Source organism: Miniopterus schreibersii (assembly GCF_964146895.1).
Source record: "Miniopterus schreibersii genome assembly, chromosome: 13".
Taxonomy (NCBI): Eukaryota; Metazoa; Chordata; class Mammalia; order Chiroptera; family Miniopteridae; genus Miniopterus; species Miniopterus schreibersii.
In genome coordinates, this window is record NC_138113.1 from 28926671 (window position 1) to 28944578 (window position 17908).

Here is a 17908-nt window from a genome sequence, read left to right on the forward strand (position 1 = left end):
TTTTTCTCCACCAAGAAATGTGGGCTTTGCTTTAGTGTCTCTCTTTATATTAACTGCTTTTTCTATTTAAAAAAAAAATGAAAAAGAATAAGCTGAATGGAATTCACCCACTTTGAATTTTCTTATATGGATAAAAATACAACGATGTCTTAAAATCATTTCCGTTGCTGGAACACTTAATTAAAAATTACAGCAAAGGCCTCCTTTCTGAAGGGCACACTTTAAAACCTCCAACTATGTATTTTTAATTCTAAATATTCCTAATGGAAGCTATCTGTAGTGAAGAAACCTGAATAATCTCCACATAATAACAGGTGTACATTTAGTCGTATGTGGCTGTCTGTCATTCCATCCACATGCACACTTACACACACAAACATACTTGATGAAATACATAAGCTCAGGTACTCTTATACTTGGGTAATACTATATTTTTAAAACCCTTTGACTTACAATTATTTCCCTGATCGACACGAAAGTCCTACTATGTAAATAGAACAAATATTTTACATTCATTGTACAGATGGGAAAGCTGAGATTTAAGGAGGTTAATTAATTTGTTGTGGTCTTATGTCTAGCTACCCACAAAGTCAAAAGAGAAGCCAAATCTACTTACTTCCAGTCCAGACCTCCATCTGTTACACAAGTGCTGTTTTCCTTAGCAGTTGTCCCTGCTAGGACCTCTGATTTTGGTGTTCCTAATATGTGTTTGGATACTTTTGAAGCTGTGTATATACATGTTAAATTTTCCTTTCCCTTTGAGGACAAATTCTGTTATGAACCCAAAGAATCTGGACTGGGTGATGGAGTGCCAGTTTACTTTTACTAAAACTATGCTTTTTTTAGTCACTTGAGATGTTTGTGAAATCATGGAAATTAAGAAGAATGAAAATAATATTTATTTCTGGGATTTCTCCTCCATGTGTTTGCCAAACCGTTTAATTCTAGCAGTTTATTGAGGCTTTCAGACTATAAAATCCTAGGCTCTCTTAAATCTCACATTAAGATCTTAAATTTAAAAATTAGATTTAAACCCTGCCTTCAAGTTCTGTTCCTATGATCTCCACTGATTAATCAGCGATTCATGAGATTTGTGCACATGTATTTCCTATGTTTAAGAATGACAAATGGGTTGCAACTGATAGGTTTTTGAAATTTCAGTATATGCTTTGGATTTAAGATGGATCTTGAGAAATGATTTTTTTCCCCTAAGAAGCTCAAAGCTTGACTCCAAAGTAGGTAATTAGTAGCCATTTGTTGAAAGAAGGCATGGATGATGGGAAATCTTGCCATCATTTTTAGGTACTAAATTATTGTTCTGATTCTCAGCGTTTAGCCTCTGTGGGGTTGGATGCCAAAAACACGGTCTGCATTTGGGACTGGAGGAAGGGAAAACTTCTGGCCTCAGCCACGGGCCACTCCGACCGGGTAAGAAGACCGTTTTGGATCAAGCCATGTAGGTTGCATAACTGTGGGGGAGTTGTGCTAGAGCGTCTCAAAGTTTGTAATACTTTTAAAGTAAATTTTCCTCGTGTATATTTTCCCTACATATTCACCTTAAAAACTTACTGTTTTTAAAAATTAATTTAGGGTTAATAGCTATGTTGGCATCTCTTTTGATGATCAGATGCTTTATTTAAGTTGTTACTGCTTTTCATAGTTTCCTCATAAAATTAATATAGAATTGAATTTGAAATTATATGCAAAGTTTAGATGTATTCATTTAGAAATGGAAATAGTTGTTAGAAATTATTCACAAAATAATTCACTTGCATAATTAAAATAATTTGGCTGCTTTACTGTCTTGATTTTCTAACTAAAAAATAATGAATTTGAAAAAAAATTAATGAATTTGCATGATTGTCTTACGTTGATTCCTAGTTGTTTTGTATTTCTGCCCAATTATGTGCCCATGCAGAATGAGGCCTTAATTAAATATTAAATTCGCTGTCTCTTGCTTTGTGTGAACTCTAAAAATATTATTTATATGAATAGTATAGTCATCTATGGAGAATTGTGGTATTAAGGGAACCCAATAGTTATTGTCACACATTTGGGCAAATTGTATTCAAGGATTAAGTTCTCAGAAGGTCCAGCAGTGACCAGCATGGAACTTGAGTGTTGGAAGAAGCATGGCATCCCTTGGCCTAGTGGTTCCCAGCCCTGGTGACACATTAAAATACTCTTAAGGTGATGTTACAACATAGTGATGCTTGTACCCCCAGGTGTTGGTATTAACTTATTGGTATTTAATTGGTATTAACTTAATGAACAGGTTGAAAATATTTGCGATACTTACATTTTGGATGTTACTGCTTCTGTTTATGCTGTGATCCCATTGTATCTTATAAAGTAAATTGAATTGGATTGTGTCAATACATGAATTTCCTGTTGCTTTGTTACTGTATTGTACACTTTCCAGTTAGGAATAGATTGTAAGAAGTGCAATGCTACTCTAGTGAGAACTCTGTAGTTTTAACAGCCTAGAATGTTTTAATGAAACACTGTTCTTTTAGAACATTGTCCTCCCAGACCCCAGAATTTGTATCAAACCCAGTTTTGTTCTTTATTACTGATGCTAACATGAATGACAATATTGACTGCTTATGGGCAAACACATATCTTCAAGATTATTTTAGTGGCCAAAATACTTAATCCCCAGAGCTCATTGGTATAATGAGTGCTTTGTAGCCTGCAAAATGATCATACATACCTTATCTTAATTGACCTCATAGCAAAACTGAGGTGTCATTCCTTTTAGAGAAGATGAGGTTAAGGTTAGAGGTGCTAAGACTTGCCTGAGCTTGCATAGCTAAAATGGGAACTTGGACCTAATCAGTACTTGGACCAAGTACTCTTTCTTCAGTGCTCTTTCTGTGCTCCATAAGTGTTCCTTTCTACCTGACTGCAGGTGATAGTCCCTCCTCCTTCCTATGTGATGAGAAGTTAGCAGCCTAAGTGCTTTCTGGTCTAGACTCTGGCCCTGGCAGTTGGTTCTTCTTTCTATTAGAGCTTCACAGAACATGGTCCATGGACCACCTGCATCAGAATCTCCTGGGGTCTATTTAAAAATGCAGGTGCCCAGACCCAACTTCAGACCCACTAAATCAGATTCTCCAATTGCCATGGGTGACTTGACCCTACAGGGTGACAGTCTTCCCTGTCCCCCAAATAGAAACAGAACTGCCTGGAAGCTGCCTGCTAGCTGTTCTTAAAGAGCGAGGAATAATATTAGCGAATATGTTTTCAGTTCCTTGGAAAACTGAAAATACAATAGTATTTCGGATCAGATTAAAATGGTGGTCTGAAGAGCTGTTTTCGGTGGACCGAGTGAGTGCTGGATAGATGTCTCTCCCGTATGTTCAGGAATATGAACTTCCATGGTCACTAGAAACCGTTGGCCACACTGAGTGGTAGTTGACCATTTAACATTTTCCTACTTAAAGTGAAGCATTTTATAATTCTTTTTATTTTGTAAAACTATCTCAAAAGTGTTTTATTAGCATTGTGGAAAGCTAGAGGAAATTTGATTAAAAAATTACTCTACATCATCACCATTTGTTTACTCTGCACAAAGTTAAACCTGACAGCGTTTTGTTCTTACCTCTCTAGTCAGGCCTGAGGTAAGTAGACATGAGGTGATGAGACGTGTTAGCGATTCCCCACTCACCCCTGGAGCCATCCCCCACTTTCCCGTCTGTGCAGGTAACAGTGCTTCCTAAGTGCCAGGGTAGGGTGTTGGCAGTGGGACTGGTGGTATCTGAAAGAAGGCAAACCCGTAAATGACCAACATAGCAACTTTTAATATTTTCTAAACAGATTTTTGATATTTCCTGGGATCCATATCAGCCAAACAGAGTGGTTAGCTGTGGAGTAAAACATATAAAGGTAAAGTAGTTATCTTTTTCAAATTTTTGGTACCTTGTATGAAAAGAAATTTTAGGTGTTTATATATAATTTGGTGTTGAGAAACTGCTCGACTTTGCATTGCTTTCCTTTAAATTTAGAGCCTTCCTTCCTGCTTCTCTGATCTTGAAGGAAGCTAACATCGGGTGTCCTACTGACACCTTAGGGCTTCATAAACATTTTGTAATCCTTGTGCAAAGACCTGATTTTAACCTGAGAATATGTTTGCTGAAATACAGGCACTTTTTGCTCCAGCAGCAGTTGGAGGATCCTTCCTTATGTTTTTACACAGCCCACCTGGAAGTCCAGAAAACTCGTTAAATTTGATAAACAGTTCAGTTTGTACCATGTGAAGGAATAAAAACTGACCCTATTTTCAATGTGTTTGAAGTTGAGCAATTAAAAGATTAAAACAGAACATTCTGTCTGAGAGGCAAAACTGAAATCCTGTGGGATAAAGGAGAGATCCAAGTGGTTAGAGGAATGGTGTTTCTGGAAGGTGATGCTATTTGAGCTGAGCCTTGGTGGGTAGGGAGTTTGGTAGGAAGGGCTTGGAAGGCAGCAGGACCCAGGGGAGGGCTCAGTCAGGAGTTAATAGGAGGCATTGGTCACCCATGGAATTATGGGACCTGGGAGCAGGAAGGTCCTTGGCCCATAACATGTTCAAAGATTATCAATGTTTTTCATCACCAAAGAACTTCTTTTTATTTATTTATTAATTTTTTAAGAACCTCTTTTTAAAACTTTGTTTCCACGAGAACCAATATTTGGAAAGATTTGGGCCACAGAATACACTGTAGCCATTAAATATTTATTACCTTAACAGTTTTTATTAGTCAAAGATATGGATCTGCCAATATGAGTTTCTGATCAGTCTAAAATATGGCAAAGGCACTGAGTTGTTCTTTGAGCCACAAGGACAGAAATACGTGAGCTCAGGCTGAGCCTGATTCCAAGAGGAGCTGCCTGGGAGTCTGAGAGCCTGATCCGGGAGCCGTCATCCAACCTGCATACTCTACAGTGAGGAAGCCAAGGCCTAGGAGGTTGCAGTGAATGTCGGTTTTATTTCCCTCTGCTTGACTCTGGGAAAGCTATTTAATCTCTCTGAGGCTGAGTTTATTCTTCTAGGGAGGAAAAGGGAGGGGACAGCTACCTCCGGAATTTATTGGTGCATTAAACAGTGTACGGAACCAGTGGGGGCGCAGTAATGTTAACCTCTTTTCCCATTTCCTGGGCTCACAAAAGTGGTGGCACAGATAAGATTTAAACCCGGTCCCTGGCTCCCTGTGTAGAGCTCTTTCCACTGAGAAATTATTTCTTTAATGATCGTACTTGGCTTAACCTCCTGTCCCGCCCCAAACCAGACTATTAAAAATAATAGATTAGCTGCTTAATTGATTGAATTCTCTAGCTTCTCCATTTCTTTGTACCCTTGGTTAACTGTAACTTTTAATCAGTTAAATCTAAAAGCAGAGAAGGGTAAAACTCTGGAACCTCATTTGAAAACACAGAGCTGCTTATCCCGTTAGATTTGTTAATTGTGTTTCATCAGATTTAGGCGTTTTTTTCCTAAGCAAAAACAAGCATTTTTTTTTTTTTTACCTCAAATGGAAGAATTTGCAAATGCCCACTCAGCCATTCTTTATTAATTTGTTTAGGAAGAAATTCACATCACATTTCAACAGGCTTCCACAAATTATTTTCACTACCTGTATTTTCTCCACCTAATTCTAGGATCCCCACTCCTTCCCCCACAGCCGCCCAATAGCAAATGAATGATTCCAGCCACAAGGTGAACGCAAAATCTTTATGCACTCCACGAAAGTATTTTTATGTGAAATGTTTGTAGCCAGGATGAAACTCTTTCTGGTTTTCCAAACAGGCAAATTACAGTGATCTGAAATGCGCGCTGGAAAAACAGTGACAGTTGAGCACTGTCTGCTTGGCTGGTTTCACAGCACATGAGCTTGTCGGGTTTGTGGGCATCGCTGCTCCTCCAGCCTCTAGCCACAGGCGGAAGGACCTTGGAGATTACCTGGGCCAGGTGAACTCCAAGGTGACTTCCAGTTCCAAAGAAATTTGCTTTTCAGTCAGTGAGTGGAGACTGGAGAAGAGAGACAACGACTCTTCCTCTGATGTGGATTTAATGATGTGTTGCTACCCGAAACTGTCACTATTTTCCAAACAGGAAAATATTCTCAAGCAGAGATCGTGTCAAAGATTTGCCATTTTCCGGAGTAAATCTCATACCTGTCCTGGCATTACATTTATCTGTGCCTCTTTAGAGAATCATTTGACTATTTGGAATGTTTTATGTCTACATGATACCATCTGACTGGGTAATTTTTATCAGAAACCCTTTGTGTCTGAGGATAATGGTCTCTATTTTTTGTAGTTGTCCATCTAGAAATATTTCAGTAACTCAGACCAGAGGTACACACCCCAAGTTACAGGGACAATAATTACAAAATAAATATTCTCCTTTTCATCTTCACGCCTGGGGAGACATAGTGAGGGGAAAAAAGTGTCTGCCACGAACAGCAAGTTCTTTCACATGTGGTACGTAGTTATGTCTAATAGGTTGTTCAGGTTCAAAGTTAATACTTAAATGTTAAATATTGTATCAAAGCTTATACCTATCTCCTCCCAGATCCTTTTATTCCTTCCATGTGTACTTTCGTGCCTTTTCATAAAAACAATACCCAAAGAAATGAATCACCCGAGTTGACACTTTCCTCTTTAATGAGAGAAGAATCGTGTATTGTCCCAAAGGGTTGCACACCTGTCTCTCTTCCTCCCCGAGGGCCACCTCCTCCACAGCTGGCTGAGTCCCAGCCTTCCTGGTGGCACAACCATCCCAGAACTGCTTCTTTTGACGCCCAACTGCTCTGAGAGGATCACCATTGTTTCCTCTCCTGCAGGCACAAAAATATTAGGTTTGTCACTGGTTTTTCCTCACACATTTCCTGTCACCTAGATTTGCCTAATTCTGCTCTCCTGAACCCCAGTGCAATGCCTTCCTCACCACCCATCCATATCCTACTCCTGCTCATCCCAATTAATTCAACTTGCTCTCTCTCTGAAATCTCTTGCCACTTGTATGTATTCTGAATATGCTGTCTTAAAATGATCTCTTGTTTTATATGTATCTTCATTAGATTTAAAGTTCTCAAGGCAAAGATCAGGATTTCAATATTTTGTCATGTATAACCCCCCTTGAACCCTTATTTTTGGGATAATAATATATGTCTTAGTCTCTTCTCAAGGGTATTAGGAAGATTAAATAACTAGACATATGTAAAGAGCCACTATAAGCTGCAAGGGACTATATATATGGCACTAAAGTTATACCATTTCATATATTTTTTAAAAACTATGTCAAAGCAAAATATTTAATTTCTATATAACCATGGGGCTCTCCCTGCTGCCTTCTATAAAGTAGCTCAAGCTTTGTGCTTATGGTTTCCACATGATAAATTATACCACTAAAACTGAAATGCCTAGTCATTTATTTGGCTCTATGGAAATACAGCTTATATTTAAAAACATATTTCTAAGTAACATTTTTACAGTGAAGATTTATAACATTTTTAGTTAGAAAGAACTTGTTTCCAAATATATTTATACATACCAAAAAAATGCCTAGAAGATATTTCCGTGTGTTAGCAGGAGGTTGTGGATATTTTCAGTTTTCCTCTCTATCTTTTCTGTATTTCTAAACTTCTCTACAATGAACCTGTACTAGTTGTGTAATTTGACAAGACATCAAACAAAAACATGATGATTCACCCACTTTATTCCAACTCTGGGAACAGTGACATTTTGTATTAAATTACCATTTAATAGTTAGCAAAGTCTTGGAATTTTGGAACTTTGAACATTCTGAGTTTTTTTCATGCTGCTAGTTGGCTGAAATGCTTTGCAATTCTCTGCTGCCACAGCAAAACAAATTGTGTGTCCCTAGTTCATCCACAGCAAATTATGTAACTTGTATTGAAACATAAGCAAATAAACACTAATAATGAGATACACTGGAATATTCTATTTTGGGATCTATTTATTTTATCACTTACTTTCTAGTTTTGGACACTATGTGGAAATGCCCTGACTGCAAAAAGAGGGATATTTGGCAAAACAGGGGATCTTCAGACCATCCTTTGCCTTGCGTGTGCCAAAGAAGACATCACCTACTCTGGTGCTCTAAATGGGGACATCTATGTCTGGAAAGGGCTCAATTTAGTCCGCACCATCCAAGGAGCACATAGTGTAAGTACCCCCATGTGGAAATTTCGTGTGATTTATTTAATAAGTTAAGGTCCCAAATCTCTATTTTTCCCCCCATTGCTTTAGGATCGGCCACCTCTGCTGAACACTTTCTAAACATGCCTGAAAGATTTCCCAATTTTTTTTGTTTTCCTAAAAGAAATATTTCAAAAGCATCATAGTTTAATTAGCCTTCACCTCAGTCACTGGTTGGCTGAGCAGTGTCGTTAGTCAGCGACAGTAGCTCCACAGAAGACTAGAACCATTTCATCATCAGTTTCTTACCCACCAGCACTGGTCAGACTTTACTGCGCCTGCAGATCTCCTGGAGGTCGTGCTGACGTGCAGATCCTGACTCGGTGGGTCTGGGATGATGTCGCTGCTGCTGACCTGTGGCCCGCACCTTGATTAGCAACGGTGGAGACAACTGTTTTTCCATTGATTAGTAGGGTAGATTTCCCTCGCATCCAGTTCCACATCACAAGCTCTTAAAATGCACACGACAACCACTGACACACTCTGTGTTGATGGTCTGCTCTGCAGGAACAGGGCAGATTGCTTCCAACCATTCTGCTCGATTTTGACACATATTAAAATCGTTGCATTGCTGTGTCTACAGATAATAAAATGGAGATGATGCCAATGGTAAGGCCTATTGTAGTAAGTGGAAATGCGGTAAAATGTTATAGAGACTTGATGGCCCTTTCCGTATGGCCTCCAAATTGATCCCCTATTACTTATAATAGGAAGAAAAGTCTAAACAACTCTTAGCAAAGAGCTATGAAATGTTAGATCTTTTATTGTTTTATATGGTCAAGACCAATTTTCTTGGCTTTGATTATTGTGAAACAGCTTTTTAAACAATGGAGAGGTCAGTAGTTGTCCTCATTCATAAAAGAGCCGCCTTAGTAACCTAATTTCTCTTTACTCTGGATCTGACGTCAACATTCCTTACCTGTAACACTTTCAAACAGAGCAAATAAAATATTTTCCTGTAGAGAAACATCTTTAAATTATGAAACTATTTCAGATGTGAAAAAGCATCTTCAGTGACGTTTAAGCTAATACCACTGTAATTTATGTTTTCAGTTAGGCTCAGGTGGTGCCTTCTCGAGCTCATTGAGATGCGTTCATACCTGTAGAAATGTTTATGTTCCCAGGCCGCGTATCTTTACTTGATTATTTGGGCAGCAATTTATGTTAAACCCCTCCACTGTTGCATCTTTTCTTTGTAACGATCACTTGTTTGCTTTAACCAAGGAATTCTGAACAGTTTTTTTACAACCTGTCACCAGTTTAGTAATGGCAAAGGAGCTCTTGAACTAGTTTGCTCTGGTGGTTCCTATGATTAATTTTTAATCTAGCTAAAATAAAGGATACTATAAATGGCTGCTTGTTTTATTGTCTGGATTTTAATAGAGAACAAGGGATTTGTTTTTATTTTTGTTTTTATTTTTAATCATCAAGACCCAGCCACGATGGCATTTAGAATGATGGCAGCATTGAGTATTATGTGCCTTAATTAACAGGCTGGGATCTTTAGCATGTATGCCTGTGACGAAGGCTTTGCCACCGGTGGACGTGACGGGTGTATACGATTATGGGATACTGATTTCAAGCCAATAACCAAAATTGATCTCAGGGAGACAGAACAAGGATATAAAGGTAATACATGTATTAATACCTACCCATAACTCTAAGAGTGTTGAACTCAGCGTGAAGTTCTGTATTTGTATTTGTTTTTCTGTACCCATCTTATTCCACAAAGGACTTGACACAGTTTACATAAATATGGCAAATACAAGATTAAAAGTATGTTAAAAATAAATGGATGCCCCCTTTTTTAAAATCTACACAAAGGTATCTGTATGTACTGGCAGTGGTCCTGGTGCAAGGATAAACATAATGCTAAAACTACTGAGTGGTGTTCTGGGGAATGGGACCTGCATTGGTAAAAATGGGGAAGTTCTGGACAAGTTGGTGACCCTAAATGTGACCGCACCCAGCCTCTGAAAGTAAATAAACAAGTCTACAGCCATACCACCTTGAATAAGCCCGATCTTGTCTGAAAATAAGTAAACAAATAAATAAGTGATAGAAAAACAAGACAAAGAAATCATTTTAAAAAATAGCTTTAAAGTAATAGCTACCATGTTAGTGGAAGTTAAGAGCATGGGTTTCTGGTAGGCAGCCACCATTCTACTTTCTGTCTCTGAATTTGCCTAGTTCAGGGACCTGATGTAAGTAAGTTATACACTATTTGCTCCTTTGTGACTGGCTTATTTCCCTTAGCATAATGTCTTCAAGGTTTACCCATGTCGTAGCATGTGTCAGAATTTCCATTGTTTTTATGATTAATGTTCCAGTGTATATATCACATTTTGTTTGTTCACCTGTTGATTTACGTTTGGGTTGCTTCCACCTTTTAGTTATTGTGAATAATACTTCAATGAATATGAGTGTTCGAATATCTCTTTGAGAATGATTTCAATTCCTTTGGCTGTATATCCAGAAGTGGAACTATTGAATCATGTGGTATTTCCCTTTTTGAGGAACTGCCGCACTGTTTTCCGTAGCAGCTGCGCCGTTTTACGTTCCTGTGAGCAGTACGCAAGAGTTCCAGTTTCTCTGCATCTTTGCCAACACTTACTTTCTGGGTTTGTTTTTGTGTGTGTTTTTAATAATAGCTATTCTAATAGGTAGGGAGTGGCATCTCATTTTGGTTTTGATTTGCATTTCCCTAATGATTAGTGATGTTGAACATTTTTCATAAGCTTGTTGGCCATTTGTATTATCTTTGGAGAAATTTCTGTTCAAGTCCTTTGCCCACCATAAAATCCATTTTGTCTTTTTGACCATTTGTCGTTGAGTTGTAAGAGTTTTTTACATATTCTGGATGTTAACCTCTTATCAGTATATGATTTGCAAATATTTTCTCCCATTCTATAGGTTGCCCTCTCACTCTGTTGTGTCCAGTGCTGCACAACAGTTTTTAATTTTGATGTAGTCCAATATAGCTATTTTCTTTTGTTATCTGTGCTTTTAGTGTCATATCCAAGAAATCATTATCAAATACTATTTCATAAAGCTTTTCCCTTGCATTTTCTTATAAGTGTTTTATAGTTTTAGCTGTTATATTTAAGTCTTTGATTCATTTTGAGTTAATTTTTGTATATGGTATAAAGTAAGGATTCAACTTAATTTTCCCCCCAAATATTTTTATAACTTATTTGGCACAAAAACCTGACATGAACTTATATGAGGCTGTTTATTGTCTTCATCTGTATGAATATTCATACAATTCATTGCAGAAATACTTGCTTTAAAGGTGCTGCCCAGATTCCATTGGATGTATGACATGAGCCCCAAATTCAAAATTTTCTGAATTCCCAAACATACCTGACCCCAAAGCATTTCAAATATATGGGATGGCCCGACCAGGCATGGCTCAACTGTTGAGCGTTGCCTAGGATCCAGGAGATCACGGTTCAGTTCCCGGTCAGGACACATGCCCAGGTTGTAGGCTTAATCCCCAGTTGGGGGTGTGCAGGAGGCAGCCAATCAATGACTCTCTCATCATTGATGTTTCTATCTCTCCCTCCTTTCTCTGAAATCAATAAAGATATATTTTTTAAAAAGATTACATATATATATGGGCTGGTGGACCTCCAATACATTTTTTAGTGACTGTCAAGTCCTGGAATTTTCAAGCTGGGAGAGATGTTGGGTGTTAGTGTGTGGAATGCTCTCATCCTATAGATTAGCAGAAAGAGGCTCAGGGTCACTGGCATCAAGCTAATGCAGGATTAGGGACTTAACTCAGATCTCACATCAAACTTCATAGCAGTGCATTCTGAGTCTGGTCATTTTTAAAACAAATTTATAAGTCTGGGTAAAACAATGAAGCTTAAATGACTTATAGTAGTAGCAAGAGAAGCCAAAAATGACTTTTAAAGCAAGTCAACGAAAAGAAATTACATCTATGGTGATAAAATACTTTGAATTAATGGCTGTAAATGATTACGTCTGGAGGAATACAGTAATTATTCACATAGTATAAAGTATATCATTCATTTATTTACCCATTCAATATCGGGTATTAAGCATCTATTAAGTGTCAGATAGGTGCTTACAAACCGAATAGGCTCTTCTAAAAAGCATGCTTCAGGCATTGTATTGGAGTCTTTTGTGTGTTTGTTTTAATTTTCAGCACCTATTTGTTGAATCCTCGCTGTGTGTAATGATTATAAGCCCCAGATCCTGCGAGGTATCTTGCGCTAGGTCAGGCGGCATTCCCTGTGCCCAGCAGGAGTTAGGAGGCTGAAGTCGCAGAGACGCAAGGTGCCCCTCAGACCTCTCGGCGTCCCTGCTGCCCACGCGCTGGCTGAGCCACCGTCTTGCAAGGAGATTACTGCGGCTGCTTCTGTCCCTGCTTCAGCCGTCACTCTCAGAACAGCAGCCAGGGGCACTGTTGGAAATTTATGAGCCAGATCACATTATTCCTCCCCTCAAAACCCTGCAGGGGTTCCCGTTTTCCTCAGAAAAGTCAAAGTTTTCAGGATGGCCTAGCAGCCCCTTCTCTGTTGGGTCAGCCTGCCGTGCTCCAGCTGGGCCCCCAGGGACCAGGAGTTCGTAGAAAGTACCAGGGAAGTGTCCTGATCAGAGCGCCACCTCTCTCCGTGGCTGAGAACCCCTGGTACAGAACATTCAGAGAGCACCTCTCCAATCGGAGAGCAGCCTTGTTCCCGACAGAGACAGAGCAAGCACCTCGATTGTTTTTCTGGTCCCTTGGGTGGTTTCATGAGTCGCCCTCTTTTCCTGAGGGCTTGGGCTTTCTAATGCGCCAGGGTGGAGTTTTCCAGCACGTGGCTGAAGGATCACTGCATTAGAATCACCTGGGGATTCAGCCCAGAAATCAGAATTTTCAACAATCTGGCTAAAGTCTGAGAACGCACTCGCTGGGGAGCAGCTTGGTGATGGTTCTCAACAAGTGGTTCTCAGCCCTGGGGAGCTGAGGTTCCTGCAGACCCACTGGGAGGAATCGCTGGGTGGGGTCCAGGCATCTGTCTTTTTAAACACTTTCCATGTAGACTCAGGCACAGTAAGGGGAGGAGCAGCTGCTCTTGGTCTTTTACCATATGTCAGGCCTGGGAACACCAGATTTAAGATCACTAATAAGTACCAACTCCCTCCCTGCTGCCAGACTTCCCTTCTTGGGCCAAATAATTGGGGGGAAAGGCCCTCTTATTCCCAGAATAGTTTGTTCTCTCTTTGTGTGTTGAACCACAGCCTTTCCTTCTGAGAGTCTGCAGTGCTAGCACATCAGAGTGATAACAAATAAGTTATAACACAAGGGGGCATATACAGCAATTTCTTTCCTTTTTTTTTTTGGTTTATTAATCCTCACCTGAGGATATTTTTTAAAGAGAGTGGAAGGGAGGGGAGGGAGAGAGGAGGGGAGAGAGAGAGAGAGAGAGAGAGAGAGAGAGAGAAAGAGAGAGAAAGATCAATGCGAGAGAGACACAAATTGGTTGCCTCCCGCACATGCCCCGACCAGGGCCGGGGATTGAACCTGAAACTCAGGTATGTGCCCTTGACCAGAATCGAACCCCCGACCCGTCAGTGCTTGGGCCGACACTCCAACCACTGAGCCACACTGGCCAGGGCTGCAGCAATTTCTTCATAGCTCCGGGTTCCAACCCTTCTCAGGGCCAGAATCAGACCACATGTAAAGCAAGTTGTTCTCCATTGAGATATGAATTTAATAAAAGGACCACACAAAGCACCCAAACCTCCTGGTTAAAATAACAACTTGCGGTTACTGGTTAATTTACTATGTGCCAGATACTGGGTGAAGTTTTTAATATATTATTGTATTGAATCCTTAAGCAATGCTAGGAAGTGTGAGGGCTAATATTCTCTCCACTTTACAGATTAGGAAACTGAAGATTTGAAAGGTCAAATAGCTTTCCGCGTCACACAGCTGGGAGGGGCTGGGTTTGGGATAGAGATCCAGTCTGAACTAGTGGAAAATAAACAGTGTCCTTTAGGTGTGTGTTAATATTCATGATTTTCAAAGACTAGATGTCCCCATGCCCGGGTTTCAGGTGTTGCAGAGAGGGTCAGAAGGGTGCTTTCCCACCCTCCGGATGTAAAAGCGGCCGAGGGCTGGTGAGAATTTGCTGAGGGTTAAGTGGGGGGTTGCTGTCTCCCGCCATCTGCTGGCTGCCTGCACCCAGCACAGGCCAGAGCCCCGCGTTTCTCACCCAGTGGCAGAAACCGTGGTATCCAAGATGCGGACACCTTACAAATTCAGCGCAACGCCTTCAGTTCATACTGACAAAGATCTCTGACACATGCACGCGCCACTCCCCGGGCCTCTCCAGGACGTGCCCAGAGGAGACTGTGCTGTTCTCTTTGTCACTCTTGCGTGCAGAACAGCAGTTGGGTTCAGAAATGGTGAAAACAGAACATTATTAGGAAACCTGAATACAATTCTGTACCCACAGAGGTGTCTTCAGGAAGCAATTTCTACTGGAAACGGTTATTTCGAAAGTGAGAATGGCTGTGTGCTGTCTGTCTTCCTAGGTGGCCCCCTGGGGTTGACTCGGCTGATACGACAAAATGCAGTTTATCTGTTTGGAGAACTGAGTGTTTGTGAAGAGCCTGAGCTGGTTTCTGAGAGAAAGTGTTCACAGCTCATTAAGTTTATGTTGTAAACAATGAAAATGGAACAACTCCTCTCATTGTCTCTCCTCCTCTCCTCCCCATATTTAGCCAGAAATAATCCATGTTGATTTAACTTCACTGCCTTTGCCTTGTGTAAAGCTTTTCTGCCTCACGTTGGCTGCTTCAGCAGAACCCTTTTTTCAAACGAGATCTCCTGTAAAACAGATCACGAGGTGCGGAGGGGAAAGCAAGGGTGGGATGCTCAAGCTCTGCGTCCTGAGTTCTCATGTCCGGGCCCTGTCCTGGCCCGGCCCCGGGGCTCCTCCGAGGAATCCCGGAGCTCCCTGGACGCAGCCTGGAAACCCTGCGTAACGTGGCCGGCTCCTCAGTCTTGGCTGAGTTGGAAGGTTCTTCTTTCCTCCTAAACCTCTTTTTAAAAAAAGACAAAGCAGATGTTTTAAAAATGTTAACATTTGTCAGTTCCAGATGGTTGTTTGTTACAATATTCTTATACCTTTCTGAATTTGTTCCCCCAAACAAGGTGGTAAAAAATAGTGAGGGTGATGGGGGATTAAATGTTCGTACTCTGGAGCAAATACAATGCCAGATCTTTGGGAGAAATTTTGGTTTTCAAGCCATTTAGCCTAGTTACTGGACACGCTGCGGGAGGCCATGGGGAGAAGCGGCATTATTCATGCTTCTCATGGGTAAATGCTCTTTCTGCATCTATTGAGATTATATGATTTTTATCTTTCATTTGGTTAATGTGGTGTATCACATTGATTAATTTGCAAATGTTCAACTATCCTTGTATCCCTGGAATTAATGCCGCTTGATCACGGTGTAAGTTTCTTTTGACGTATTGTTGAATTTGGTTTGCTAATATTTAGTTGAGGATTTTTGCGTTTATGTTCATCAAGGATATTGGTCTATTATTTTCTTTTCTTGTAGTGTCTTTGTCTGGTTTTAGGAGGTAATGCTGGCCTCCTAAAAGGAGTTTAGAAGTGTTCCCTCCTCTGGTAATTTTTGGAAGAGGTTCTTCAGAAGGATTGACTGTTTCTTCTTTAAATGCTCGGTAGAATTGACCTGTGAAGTCATCGGGTGTGGGATTTTGCTTTGTTGGGAGGTTTTTGATTGCTGGCTCAATTTCTTTACTTGTTATTGGTCCGTTCTTATTTTCTATTTCTTCATAATTAAGTCTTGGAAGTCTTGTATGTTTCTAGGAATGCATCCATTTTTTCTAGGTTGTCCAATTTGTGGGCATATAATTGTTCATAGCAGTCTTTATAATCTTTCGTACTTCTTTGGGATCAGTTGTAATATCTTTTTTATTTCTGATGTTATTTGAGTCCTCTCCTTTTCTGTGCAAGTCTAGCTAAAGATTTGCTATTTTGCTAATTTTTGTTGTTGTTGTTAAACAGCTCTTAGTTCCATTAATCTTTTCTATTGTCTCTTTAGTCTCGTTTTCACTTATTTTGGCTTTGATCTTTGTTATTTCCTTCTGCTGACGTCGGGCTTAGTTTGTTCTTTTTCTAGTTCTTTGAGGTATGAACTTAGGTTGTTTGTTTGAGATCTTTCTTCTTTGGTAATGTAGATTTTTATTGCTATGAACTTCCCCTTTAAACTTCTTTTGCTGTGTTCCATAAGTTTTCGTATGTTGTAAATAGATGAATATATCCCTCCATCTTTGAATGTTCTCACCAAGAATGAGGATATTGTCTTTTATTTATTGGTATCTCCACGGACTCAAGAAATGTTTGTTTTTTTGGTGTTTTATTTTATTCATTCAATAATTCTTATTGAGCATCTGTTCCATGCCGGCCACTGGGGATTTAGCCGTATATAAAACTGAGAAAACTTGTCTTCACAAACATTAGAGAGAGAAAATGGGCAATAATAAACAGGTAAATTATTTGATGTTTTTGCTGATGTTGCAATACAATTAATATCCTCCTTTAATTCCTGTTTCTGAAGAACAAAGTGTTATATTTTTTCTGTAATAAAATTATAGATGACACGAGGCCTGCTGGGGAGACAACAAATTCACCACCCCTCTGGGAGGAAACAGGAATAGGTTAATTAGTGAACAGTCACTAGTCCTCTGAGGAGGGTAGGAAAGAGGGAAGGACAAGAAAGGGACGGTGGCAGGAGGATTGTTGCTCTAAGGCAGCTGCTCTGGCACCTGCCGTCTTACCCTGACTGCTTTTCCCACCCAGCTGCCCTTCCCAGCCTTGAAGCCCATTGCCACGTTCACCGCGTGCGATTTTGAGTGACTGACCCTGAACTAGCTGTTGCCAAGATAGTCCTCCTTCCTACTCACAGCAGGAATGATAAGTCTGCCTGGGTGCTGTCCCTTTCCCTTTCAAGACTCATGACAGTGAATTCAGAGCCAGGAACAAAGAGACTTATATCGCGTGAAAATAGCCTTGTGCCTTAAAAACTACTTTTTCATAAATAAATGAATTACCTCATTGGATCCTTTCAAGACCACAGTGAGTTAAGGTGCGGATTCGAGTTGGAGTATCCGCATACCCCCAGTGAGCCCTTCTGTCGCCTCAGCATCCCATCTGCTTTAGCATTGCCCTGGATTTTTTTTTAATAGGCTTAATTTTTATAGAAGAGTTAGGTTCACAGCAAAATTGAGTGGGATTTATAGAGATTCCTCATACAGCCGTTGTCCCACACACTCACAGCGTCCCTGACTGTCAGCGTCTCCCAGCAGAGTGGTGCGTTTGTTACGATGGGTGAGCCTGCAGGGACGCGTCATGATCCCCCAAAGCCTCACGTTAGGGCTCACTCTTGCTGGTGTATGTTCTATGGGTTTTGATACATGTATGATGACATGTGTCCATCATTATTCCTACGGAATAGTTTTAGGGCCCTAAAAATCCTCTGTGCTTTGCCTCATCCCTCTGTCTTAGACTTTTTTATTTTGTAATTGTTATCAGAATTTTATATTAAAAATATTTTTGGTAGAACTAGTTAATACGTAAATCTTGCAACATCGCGAAACTGCTTTCTTAGTTAAAAATATTTCAAAAAATTATGTAAATTTAATTATTTTTAGAAC

At 40.0% G+C, this 17908-nt stretch overlaps 1 protein-coding gene across 3 annotated transcripts in view; it reads left to right on the forward strand.

Annotated features, from left to right (window-relative positions):
* Positions 1–17908, forward strand: part of EML6 (EMAP like 6) — a gene marked incomplete at its 5' end in the record, with an annotated part of 179068 nt that overhangs the window by 56478 nt on the left and 104682 nt on the right. For all 3 annotated transcript variants that reach the window (XM_081156748.1, XM_081156749.1, XM_081156750.1), the window contains 4 exons: positions 1330–1428; positions 3820–3888; positions 7987–8172; positions 9699–9834. In XM_081156748.1, the coding sequence (XP_081012874.1) occupies positions 1330–1428; positions 3820–3888; positions 7987–8172; positions 9699–9834 (490 nt within the window). The remainder of the gene's footprint in view (positions 1–1329; positions 1429–3819; positions 3889–7986; positions 8173–9698; positions 9835–17908) is intronic.